General features: G+C 38.1%; 1 protein-coding gene across 1 annotated transcript in view; it reads left to right on the forward strand.

Moving 5' to 3' along the window:
* The window catches only part of LOC149185396 (proteasome subunit beta type-6-like), a 161,002-nt gene that overhangs the window by 92,730 nt on the left and 54,616 nt on the right, over positions 1-13,656 (forward strand). The window contains exons 6-7 of the mRNA XM_089417919.1: positions 3,262-3,373; positions 12,878-12,951. Of these exons, the coding sequence (XP_089274045.1) occupies positions 3,262-3,373; positions 12,878-12,951 (186 nt within the window). The remainder of the gene's footprint in view (positions 1-3,261; positions 3,374-12,877; positions 12,952-13,656) is intronic.

The raw sequence follows: 13,656 nt of genomic DNA on the forward strand, positions 1-13,656 counted from the left end.
GTTGTATCTCCAATGGAGGACGAATTCTCCTTAATATATAGCTTTTAGGGTGGGTCCTCAAGCCTCTTCTAGGCCGACCTTTAGGGCTAGCCAACTTGATTTCTTTGGTGGATTCTAGACCTTTTTATGACATAAAAATATTTCCTTTACATTGATACAAGAGCCCTCCAAGGGACTTTACATCATGACTTTGACTTGACTCATTGTACAAACCCTAGAGCACACAATGGGTGCTTGACCTAGAACCAAAAACCATGGGCAAGAAACCCATTTACAATAAATAGTTTTATTTTACAAAATAAATATTTTTCTTTTCTTTTTCTTTTGACAAGTACAAAATACAGTTATGAAGACTGACACTAATTACATTTTTTGACATAGACCATATCTCTTACTAGTAGATTTTCAAGGTACACTAGACACTAGCGACGGGTTACTTCTTTCCAACAACAGTGCTGCAGAGGGTCTAGTTCTTTCCCAAGCTCTCTGTCTAGGCACCATTCTATCTTGATTTCTTTTCATTAAGCTTTGAGTATTAGTAGAGATAGCTCTAATGTACCATGACCAATGTTGCACAAAGCGGGGACGAAACGGGGACGAAACGGGGACATTTTTTGGAAGCGGGGATACAGAAGCGTCATTCTCCAAAAATCTAGGAAGCGAAGCGTCTGCTATATATATATATTTTATATTTTTTTGCATTTATACTCGAAACAAACATCCCAAATACCAAATTAGTTGTAGAAGACATGAAAACATGCATATTTTTGCATAAATCAAGATAGATATATCATCCATTGTACATTAATGATTAATTATTCGAGCATTAACCATTTAGATGCATCAAGCATCTAGAATCTAGATTCTTCTCCTCTTGTCTAGCCTTTGCCTCTACCTCGATTGTCAAGGGATATTAGTCAACATTGCCCAATTTTGATCAAATGACCTAATTTAAGACTTAAAATATGGTAGAAAAAGCTTAACATGCTTGATCGATGATTTTGACTTGATTGAAAGGTAATTTTTTATAAGGGCGTGACAAAGGAGTTCAACAATTAACACCACCAACACTAGGGTACATATAGGGCTTGGTGCTCTTGATTAAATGCTAATCACATACCTTCATACTTGATATAATCTAATGAAATGCCACAATCCCATTGATCTTGAATTCCTGAAAACTGTTAAGTCTGTTGAATTTTGAATAGGATATGAAATTATATTTTCTCCATATGAAGTCCAATGAGGCTGGAACCACTCTCAAACATCCTGAGTCATTTTATGGTAATGTTAAAAATTTAAGTAAAAGGATGAAAATGAAAAATAAAAGAGAATGTCACTTAAATTCTTAAACATTACCATGAGGGAGCATCTGTTGTATTTATATATATATATATATGCCTTCATTCCTCACCCTAACCCAAGGTGGACCCACACCCAATATGCAAACTCACCTAAAAAAAATCGATTTTCTAAATAGCGTGGCGCTTTTTCTGGAATAGTGTACGGAACTGTATGGGAACCGTACGATTCGCCCTCCGAAGCACCGCGCTTCGTACGACAGAAGCGCGCTTCGAAGGTTTGGAAGCGTGCTTCGGAGGGACACTTCCGGAATTTCCAGGAAGCGTCCAAAACAGGCAGAACTGTGCTTCCCAATTTTGGAGTCGTGCTTCCGAGGACGTTTCCTGTACGAATCCGTATGGGACGCGTTGCGGGCCTTAGATCCCCTGGGGGGGGGGACGTTTCCTGCAACATTGACCATAACCTCATCCCTGGCTCCTTTCCACGGCTGCCTTGACTTGGAGTTGAAGTTTTTCCATGTTTTAGCATGCAGACATTATGTTCCTGCACTTGGAGTTGAAGGTTTTCCATGTTTTGGCATGAGGACATTATGTTTTTACTTTATCTGTTGTTTTTTATATATGTGATTGTTTGGTACTGCTGCTTGCATCAACATCAGTGTACTCAACAGTCCCATTGAGTTACTTTTGTGGTCATTTGTTGGACATTAATTATCTTATTATCTCCATAACATTGTGATGTTAATCCTTCTCTTAATGCTGTAAGTGTTTCCTCAGGCACTCGAATTGCAAAGATTGGCTAGAGTGATGTTGATGATGAAGACCTTATTGATGGTTTGTTAGGATCCCATTGCACAAGTCTCTTCTTCTATATTGTATGCTCCCTCCAACAATCCTTTTCCAATGGCTGAGCACCTCATTCGTTTCCTCTACTTGAGTTGGAGGAGCACTTCATATCATGACGATTGCCTATTTAGAGTTAACTAGATTTCAACTTTGCCGTACCAATTTTCTGATTTGTTTCTGAGTCCTCTCACATCAAAATTCCTAGTCAGAGCTTCGATAAGCATGTTGAATCTATTTACAAAACGCAACAGTCATGTGTTGGTGTTACTATATTGGCAAATAAAGTGAATAATATTTATACTCTTCTGAAGGGCTTTTGAATCCTGAGGAATATGAATATCATTTGCGATCCAAAGAACGAGTGAATTCACATCGTCTAAGATCTGGAAACTATCTTGATCTGAACAATACTCTTCCAGGCCAGATTGAATATGTACCTTGCCATTGTGAGGGTTTTGAGAATCGCTGTGCTCATTGTCCGAGGGGTTTTCAAGGAAGATTTTGTTGAACAAACTTCCTTTTGGAGTCGATCTGAATGGATCATAGATGTTTGCTTTCGGTGCTTTATTGTCTGCCATTATAATGAAATGAGATCTATGTTGGTTAGCTACATCCTTTGCAGGGCCACAGGCAGGAGTAAAGGCAGAAGATACTGTTTTCTCTAGTTCTTCTCTATTAACTTCTCTCATCAAGTTTGGTTGAATCCTCTTCCTTGTTAGAACATTCTTCAATGCTAGTTTCTTTCAAGTCAATGTTGATTTTTATTGCAGGTGCCGAATCTAGCATTGTAAGATCCTCGGGCCATATTTTAATTAATTCTTTGATTTCCTGTAGCGTTATTTTTTTGATGTATTGATTTCCCTTGGTTCCTGTTTGTATGTAATAAATGTATTGATAGATAAATAACTGATAGAATGAATAAGAATGATGATATTACAATGAAGGCCCCTGATACAAATACCTAGACGGGGTGCCTTTTCAGTAATGGATGCGTCTTTTGATAAGATAGATCTGCTGAAGCTATTTTGATGTTACCACTACAAACTATTGATTCAATATGATTTTTATTATTAAATATAACAGAGTGCAATGCTTGTGGCTATTTATTTATCAGAACATGCTCCAGACTGGCCTCATTGTTGGTGGGTGGGATAAATATGAAGGCGGAAGCATCTATTCAGTGCCTCTTGGTGGTACAATTTTGCAGCTACCATTTGCAATTGGAGGTAGGCTGCCCCTTTCTCACCTTTAATTTTCCTTGTATTTATGCAAAATATACGTTTTTTCAATAGTAATTGGAAGTAGAACCTTAGTATTTCTCTATGAACCATGAAAAATTCAAAAGCTACCGGAAATATATCCAATTGAGTTTATAATTTGCGATCTATTAAGGTACTGTGCAATCGATAGTTGTGTTTTATCACCTTGCATGGTAGAGATTGATCCATTTTTTCCTCTCAGGAGTCAGATGTTGCTCTCCTATTATCATTAGATCAAAAGAAATTAGATAATGTAGATAAATTAGTTTTGCAGGGCTGGAGATGGAGGCTTGGATAAGACCTACCCCCTAATGTTTTGACAGTAGCACTCATTGCTTCTCATATCTGTGCAGCTCAAAATCCATAATGCAACATGACAGCCAAAACCTGGAATGAGTTGCCTCTCAGGACCATCCTTGCTTGCACATGGTGATCAATATCACAAGTGAATCCCCATGCAGTAGGATAGCAGTGTCAGGGAGGAGTGCTTATAATGACCTCATGCACTGGCTGCATTTCGGGTAAGTCCAGATTGGATAAATCAATCTGGTTCATATAAGACGAGAACAATTCAGCATGTTCACCAAAAAAAATGTCTTATGGGAATCATCAAATACTATGGACATTGGGAGCAGGTGTCTGTATCCTGCAGCGCGTGATTTCTTTTGATATACAGTGTACCCCATGGCCATGGTGTGCTTCTGGGTTCTTGGACACTTAACACTAAATTTCTTGGATGCCTGCCTACTGAATGCCCACAGTGAGAACATTGCAGGGTACTAAACGTTCAAACCATAATATCTTCAATCATCATGTTTATATCTTTCCACACCAACACTTACGTCAATGTGTCCAAACCCTGAGCCACTGTCATAGAAGTTTATATATTATAAACATGTTTAGCTGCATTTGCGCCATGCTTTGTTGCAGCACTGTTGTGCATTTTTGGGCAGACATTACTTCCACTCCAAAAAATAGTTCGAAGTTGCATTAGATTCTCTCAGGGCCTGTCACATATGCACACACACATGGTACAGACATCCATATAACCTCCCTTGTAAGGCTTGTACAAGTAAATGAGTTACTTGTGAGGCAGAATCCTTCTTGGAAAAGACATAATACATACCAAAGTTTTAACCATAAGCTGTTGCATAAAGTTGAAAACATTGATTTCATCCTTAATTGAGAAATGTATCTAGAAAGTGTTTCCTCGTGGAAACTGTGCTTGAATGACAAGGAAAGTTGCACCAATTGGCCAGAATTGCTACTCAAAGCCAGAAACAATAGCCCTCAGGATGCTTCGAAGTCACTTCTTTTCCTTCCAACCAGGTTGAGTTTGCTCCCATCCTTGACCCAACAATGGTCTGTGGCAATGGAGGTCCCTTTCCAGGCTTGTGTCTGCCCATCCTCACCCAAAAGCTGGGCACAATATAGAGCCAGATAAATCATTCATGATGAAACATGCTTTTCTTTTGTAAACCATTGAGAAATAGCTCATGAGAAAAGGATAGTGAAAAAGAAGCATCATATAGTTATTTATTTGTATATGTAGTGATCAAGGTTATATCCATCTAGTTGATCACATTACAATTTTTTCTGAATTAAGACACATAAATTTTGATCTATTGTCTCCCAACATATTTGTTACTTTTGTGTTTAATGACTTAGGTCTCTCCAATTTTATGTAATCGACTGTTTTCTGTGATCTTAGACAGTTGGTAGTAACTTAAGTAAAACCAAGGTCATGATTTTATTGTGTCCAAGTGCTCTTTATGTGGCTATCACTTCTACTTCAGAGGGAATGAGATTGAGATCACTGCAACCTACACATATTTGGGTTACAACTTTCAGGCCCTTGGTTTAGTTTAAGGCACTCCTTTCTATCTTAACTGGACAAGAGATACAATTCACTCTCATTCACTGGAGAGTAATAGCTCAATAATTAACAAAAAAGGGATATATCTTTTTTATTAATGCTTGAATGAGTGAATTACAAAGGTGGGAGGCCCTGGCGTAAATACAACCCAGGAGCCATTACATGAGGGGCATGATCTTTGATCGTGCCCTTTAGTTTAGAAAATTAAATTAAATAAATTTTACATAAAATTGCCTTCCTCTCGAAAGAATACTTTGTCCTCAAAGCATAGGTAACAAAGGATGTTGCTGACGGAATGCTTTGGTCTCCCATTAAGATTTTTCTTTTGGTAAATCCTTCCACTTAATTTGGTATTCTTTGATTACTCGTGATCACAGCTTCTTTTCCCTAACGATGATGACTCCTGGTTCTAAACTGATCTTCCCTTCGTCATCTAGTGTCAGAAGTGTTGTCTGTGCCGTCCGATGTTTGCCAAGTGCCTTTTTAAGGCAAGATACATGGAAAACGCTGTGAACACGACTTTTATCAGGAAGGCTTATGTTGTATGTGTTATCACTCCAGGAAACTCTCTGAGGTTGTAAATCAGAGATGCCTGGAAACATATAATCTTCAATATTGTTCTCTGAACTATTGGAACGAAAGATGGTTTGGATCAAGTCGGATAACCATTCCAGCTCTATTCACACTCAAGACATGCATGAACACCCCCAACAACACAAGGCTTTAGACTGCTAATGCTCAATAGTTTGTAGATTAATGGATAGATGGAGAACACTGACTATGCCGACAGATAGCATACATGGACCTATATGAATGGCTAGTTACAGGCAGTAAAAGAACTCACTGACTATACTGGCAGATGCACATATAATCACACATATAAATGGCTAGCCATAGGCAGCAAAGAAGCTTGCAAATCTAGTATATCAAAGCAGAGATAAGATGACAGTTATCTGGCCTTAAACACACAGAAAACCTGAACAAACTGTTCAAGTGCAAGCATAGAACAGAAGAGAAATGGACATTAAACATGTAGCAGCAAAAGAAGCTTGTATTACTAAAGACTGCAAATGAGAAGCTTGAGAAAACAGGGGAGGAATAATCTCCAAAAGTTGAACCCTTGTTACATTTAGTTTTCTGCCCTTTATAGGCCCTTCACAATGCTCCTGAGCTCTCTAGAAGGCTCAGAGTCTTGGACTTGTCTGATTTGTCCCATAACCATTTGATTCCCTCAATAGGCAGGTATGGTTCGGAGGTTTTTCCTTTTCTGACAGAGGAATAACCATACTCAGATGTTTTGGACGGTCTGCTGTGATGCATGAGAGGTCCCTCGTGCCAAAGATGCCCCATTATGTTTGTTAGGATGACCGCTGCACTGGCAGGGCCGTTAACGCTCCATGATTTCGTTCGGTTTCGGTTGAGGCGTGTAGTGGCCCTTCTCCTTCCCTTTTCGGGCTCTGTTTGCCGACTGTCGCTTCTCTGCCGAATCCTTCTTCTAGTGTGTATCATGACTGCAAGACTCAGCTACGGATGGCTTGGCGCCTGAACCTGCAATGGAGTGGCTGTCGTTCTTATGAAATCCTTGCACCGGTCCCTTTCAGGGAATAGCTGTGAATGTTTCTTTTCTGTTATTGTGTCTGTTTGGGTCGTAAACGGCGAAAACACTGCAACACTGATAAATCCTGCCCATTTCTCCTTCATTTGGACTTTAAAAGTCCTCAAGCCTGGTTCAATCATCTATCGGGTCCGGGATTGATCGCAATCGGCACTTGCCCAGGCTTCCTTCGTATTTTCTTTATACAAAGAGAATACATAAAAAACAATGAAAATGCGACGGGCGCGGATTTGAAATATTATAAAATGGAGTGTTGTATGGCCATCGGGTCCGGCCCATCGCATCGGCACATAACTTATGTTAAAGCCTGCCCCTTGTAATCGCCGATAGCGAAATGTCGGCGCAATCTTGGCCGTTGATCGACCAGATCCAACGACTGAGATTAATTCGGTCCTTTATGCCTGCAACTTTGATTTTTACATGGTTTTTGGGGTATTTCCGCCTCCCAATAGTGTATTTCTGCCCTCCAAAGGGCTTTCCCCTTGCAATTTTTTCGATCGGTGGAAGACTTTTAACCCAAACTTGGAGATTTCAACAACATGCATGGATCCTTTTTTATCCCCTCGTATAGCAGTGCTAACAGTATGCTACTTGGCTGATTTTTTTGTTAATCTGTTATGGTCCATAGAATTTTGGTGCCAATTTGTTTTTTCCCTTTTGTTTTAAGGATAACTGCTTGTAAGGTTGAAGTTTAACAAATACCTATTCTCCAACTTCAAATTCTTTTTAGGTTCTGTTTCGTTCAACTTGCCGCTTCATATGTGATTTCTTGCAATATTTAGATTTTCCTTTAGTGCTTGGAAGACTTTTTGTGTTTCTTCTATCTGGTCTTTAACTGTTGGATGTTTTGTCTCGATAATGACAAGGTCCTTCCATTTAGGAGGTTCGTAATCGTACAGAGCTTGAAATGGAGTCATTTTTGTTGAAGTGTGGTAAGTGGAATTGTACCACCATTCAGCGAGATGTAACCATTGAGCTCACTTATTTTGTTTGTCTGTTGCATAACAACATAGGTAGGCTTCTAAACATTTATTGACAACTTTTGTTTGATCATCTATTTGAGGATGGTATGCTGAACTCATGTTGAGGTAGGTTCCTATATGTTTGAAAAATTCCCTCCAGAAATTGCCTTTGAATTTGGCGTCTCTATCGCTAACAATGACTTTGGGAAACCCATGTAGTTTGTAGACATTCTTGCAAAATATCTCGACGATTTGTTTTGCTGAGTCTGATTTCTTCATTCCTATGAAGTGTGCATACTTGGTGAGTCTGTCGACTACTACGAGAATTTTGTCTTTGCCATCAGACATGGGTAATCCTTCGATAAAGTCCATTGATATTTCTTCCCACTTCTAATTTGGAATATTTAAGGGATGGAGTAGTCCGAGGGTCATAATGTTCTCATTTTTATTTCTCTGGCATTTATCGCATTTTGCTACATATTTTTAAATATCATTATTCATTCCTTTCCAGAAAAATGATTGGCGTGCATTATAGTAGGTTTTAAAAAAACCAACATGTCGATTGACAGTGAATCTTGGGACTCTTTGAGAACTTTTGCTTTAAATTTGGAATTTGGACTTAGGTAAATTCTTCCCTTGTACCACAAAATATTGTTTCTCCATTGAAATTTTGAATTTTGAGGAGGGTTATTGATTATAGCACTTGTTTCTGGATCTTTTGCATACTTACTTCGAATATCATTATGCCATTCTGGGACTGCAACTAAAATTGCAAGTAATGATGATTCTTCGTCTTTCCTGGATAGAGCATCTGCTACTACGTTGTCTTTCTCTTTCTTATGTAAAATATCCATGTCGAATTTTTGTTGTCTGTAGAGAGTGTTTTCTGTTGGAGGAGGTGCAGAAGACTATTATGGTCTGTTTGTATTAAGAACTTACTTCCCAAAAGATATTGCCTCCACTTAGCTAATGCATGCATAATGGCGAGCATTTCCTTGTTGTATGTAGACTTGAGACATTTTTGCTTATTGAGCTTCCTGCTTTCAAATGCTATTGGATGACTATCTTGCATCAAAATTGCTCTTATGCCAAAACTTGAAGCGTCACATTCAATTGCAAAAGGCCTTGAGAAATCTGGAGTTGCTAATATAGGTGTGACTTGGACATGATTTCTTTTAAGTCTTCAAAATACTTTTATGCCTTATCATTCCATTGAAAGGGAGTTCTTTTTCGACAAATTTGTTAGGGGTGTGGATACATGAACATAATTTTGAATAAAACTTCGATAGTATCCAGTCAAACCTAAGAATCCTCTTAATTTGGAGATGTTAATTGGTCTGGGCCATTCTTTTATAGCTTTGATCTTATTAGGATCTACGTTTACTCCTTCCTTGGATATTATGTGTCCGAGGTACTCTACCTCTTCCTTTCCAAAAGAGCACTTGGACATCATGGCATAGAATTGATATTCTTCTAATATAGTGAGAGTTTGCTCCAAATGTTGTAGATGTTCCTTCCATGTTTTACTATAGATTAGAATATCATCAAAGAATACTAACACAAACTTCCTTAAATATGGATGGAATACCTCATTCATGGTGGTTTGGAAAGTTGATGGAGCATTGGTTAATCCAAAGGACATTACCTTAAATTCATAATGACCTTCATGTGTTCGAAAATCAATGTTTGCTATGTCTTCTATCCTTATTCTGATTTGGTAGTATCCTGATCTCAAGTCCAATTTTGAAAAATATCGGACAACATGAAGTTCATCTAGCATTTCATCTATAAAAGGAATTGGAAATTTGTTCTTAATCGTTACCTTGTTTAGTCCCTTGATAATCTACATAGTCTAAAGGATCCATCCTTTTTTCGAACTAGAACCACTGGAGTAGCGTATGGGCTTCTATTTTTTGTGTTGATTCCACACTTCAAAAGATCTTGGACTGATCTTTTGATTTCAGTTTTTTGGTGATGTGGATATCTATACAGCTTGATATTGATAGGGTTTGACCTTGATTTAACTTCAATTATGTGCTCGATTTCTCTTTCAAGAGGGATCTTCATAGGAAGATCTTGGAACACCTTTTTGTGTTTTTGAACTTTAGGTGGTAGTTCTTGAACTTCAGATGGTTCTTCGCTAACCAATCTTGAAGCCAACATCTCCATCTGATGAAACTGCACTACATATGCTGGTGCTTCCTTTTGGATCAGCTTCATCATCTGGTATGATGATACAATTTGATTTTGAGGGGGTTGGAACCCATATAACTTGTATTTCTGCCCCTCCCATCTAAACTTTATAAATTGCTTTTGATGGTTGGCAGAGTAAGTGCCTAGGGTTTGTAGCCATTGGATACCTAGGACCACATCCACTCCTCCTAATGGTACAATGTAGAACAGAGATTCTAGATTGTAGTCCTGAATCTGCAATTTGAATTTATGGCATTTCCCTACTTTTTCAATTTGAGTAGTAATGCTTTCAGCTGCACTTTATGGCATATCATCCAACATATACCTCTTGGAGATGATCATAAAAGCTATTGCTCTTTATGGTTTTGAAACCTGGGGAACTACTTGCTAACGTATATTTGGACTAGGATTGAGAGAGTCTAGACTCTATTGTTAAAACATATGATCCATCTTTTACCAAAAAGTTACTTAAGCCATCATCTAAGTGGACACTGGGGGCCATCATCTATGTCTTGAGAGCATTTTCAGATTTGTTTTCTTACTTCATAGGATTCACAGTTTGGGCAACTTAGCACCAGGGAGAGGGATATACTCAGCTCTCTGCTGGTCAAAGGAGATGATTGCTATTAGTATTGGGCAACACCAATGTTGGTTTTTAGAGCCTTTTGTTTTTTGCAGTGCATTGGTATTTCTATTAAGCATTAATTTTTCTTGAATCATCCAAAACTGACAATGTTGTTGAGCGGCAACTTGATCGCTTGGATAGATTCGCAAAAGCAAAATCATTTCAAGAATTTGATAATCAGATTCCACATCTTGAAGGGGAGATTCCTATACTAGATCAACATGTGGAATCTTCTTCTGAAGAACACTCTTCCCCGCATGAAACTCCAACAACGGATGATGCTTTAATTGATGTGTTTGACAGAATTGGGAGACTCAATCTTGATTCAGTCCCAACTCAATCATCGGAGCAGCCTGGACCATCTGAAAAAGGTCCCCCAAAGTGGCTGACAAAGACACTTGAAAGATATTATTGATGGTACATCCAGATTACTTGGATTGACTCCCTTGAGTCTCAGTCCCAAGAAGTCTGTCCACCCAGAGAATTTCATGTAGTTGAGAAATGGTCTTATTGCTCAATGTGAGTATACTTGACGACTTTAGACGTATGGTCTTTGGAGTCATCTTGGCCAGCTTTGGATTTGTTCTTACCATATTTGAGTGGACTCTAACTATCACGTCCTATGTAATGAGAGGATTCATGTGTGGTGTCATTTACAAGAGAATGAGTTAGAGGAGATTTTCATTACACATACCAAGAATCCTGAGGGATGATCCCTTGACATTGTTGCAGAGTACATGCTCTCATCATGCTCTGACTCGGATATTTTCTTGAGGATATCCTCCTCTAGTGCATACGCCCCATCTCTGTGGTAGATGTAAACTGTGGAGTTTCCTCCTCTGTTATTATGGAATCTTCACCTTATGGGTGTCTCAAGGTTGCTTCTTTTTCATCTTCTGCCTTTGTCTACTACTAATATGAGTGGAATAGGCCACTCTTACATTGTATTGATGGATAGAGTCATTTAATTTTTCTTTTACTGTTTTTATTGCATAGCTTCTTTCCTTGCTTTTTAGGCTTTTAGGAGTTGCTTTTGCTCTCCCACTGCTTATCTCTACTTTTGTACTTCTGGTGCTCATTGACCTGTTTTTTTGGTCATTTGTGGATATTAATAGAATTATCCTTTGTTATAGTCCTCTATGTACCATTCTTTGAACCTGCACATTTGCTTGCCTGCATCTTGCTAAAAGCCAAAGTATTCCTAGAGCAGACTTTTTTGTTTACATTTAGCCTTCAGTTTCTTGCATAAATACCCGAATCGAATTCTTAGCATACTCTTAAACCAATTAATGTCATTACAGTGAGACATTGGTCAGGGTGATATGCATATGCAATTTACCTCTTTTGAGGTGAATCTATATTGCGATATGATCAAATGGTGGAAATTGCATGTTAATTACCCTTGACCAATTTGGTGATGGTATTACTTTGTTGTGTGTACATGCCACATCAGACATGGTCTTTACTCAGTTCAATATATAGTTGAGTGTTGGCAAAAGTTACATTTTACAAATGCCTATATTGGGCTTTAATATTTTGAGGATGACTGCCCCCATCATTAGTAACAGAAATATAAATAGAAATTATATTGATGTCACAAAATAACGGAATAACTATCATTGTGACTGAGAAACAACTAAGCTGGTAAGGTGCATCCAATTGTAGAGTGCTACCTCTGTAAAAAAATGTATTAATAAAAAATGGGAAGGAAGATTAGTGGAGAAAAAGAAACCATCTAAAGTACATTACTCCAGGAGAATCCATGTCTGAGATGCACTCTGAAGATGAAGGCAATAGATAATGTGCTAATCATTGTAGATGTTTATGGAAATGTAACTAGAGATGCACTCTGTAGATGAAGTTAATTGGTGATGTACCAATCAATATAGATGTTTTAGGGAAATGTAACTAGAGGGCAGCATTTTGGACTCTTTTTGGTTGCATGAGTTTGTGAAACTTCTGAATTCAAATTAGCTGTGTCCGCATTTGGACAATAAATGGAAATGCATCTATTTGCAATCCACATGCTTAGGCTTTGAGTTCAAACCAGAAATGGCAAGCAACAATTATTGGTGGAACATTGTTCAAAAGCTTTTCCTGCTGTGGTTACAACTAATCATTTATTTAACTCTGTTGAGGCTATTATTTATCTTTTATTTTAAGATTACAACATTGCTTTGTTTTCCCTTCATCTGTACAGGATCTGGTTCAAGCTACCTATATGGTTTCCTAGATCAGGTATGGAAGGAAGGAATGAGTAAAGAAGAGGCTGAGGTACGTGATAATTTTGCCATTTGTTTTTACTAACAATGTGCTATTTGAGTTTAATTTAGTAGTTAACCTTAAGTGATTGAATGTGATGAATTTCAATTCCAACCAATAAGTTGAGTTTTGCCAGTTGCTATCATAAGAAACGCTCAACAGACTTTGTGAGCATACTGTATATCTTGGTTGTTTAAAATGTAGTTCTCGTTTTGTTTATAGAAGTGCTTATCCTCGTTTTTTTGTTTGTTTGTCTGTTTGTTTGTTTTTTTTTTTTTCGTTACTTTGTCTGCAAACCAGCAGGGCTAACCTGTGGCCTGAGAAACTGTGACCTAGGGGCATCTAAACCATCAAAATCACCTGGTAATCATGCCCAGCGTGGGCCACAACGACCCATAGTCATGGCTGGATTTATGCCCACAGGGTTTCAATTCAGTGGCCTTCTCACCAAGGAGTGCCTTAACAGAACACCGTCTCTGACTGATGTACACTGCATGGGCTGCTTATACTCAAAGTTATTTGCACATAAAATAAATATTTTCTGATTTTCAGTAAGAGTTATTATATCCAGTGACATTTTCACTAAGGAGTGCCTTAACAGAACACCCTGTCTCTGACTGCTGTACACTGCATGGGCTGCTTATACTCAAAGTTATTTGCACAGAAAATAAATATTTTACGATTTTCAGTAAGAGTTATTATATAGACAATCTGTAT

This window comes from Pinus tabuliformis, chromosome 3_2, assembly GCF_031772625.1.
Source record: "Pinus tabuliformis cultivar Carrire ecotype Pingquan chromosome 3_2, CPIR1, whole genome shotgun sequence".
NCBI lineage: Eukaryota > Viridiplantae > Streptophyta > Pinopsida > Pinales > Pinaceae > Pinus > Pinus tabuliformis.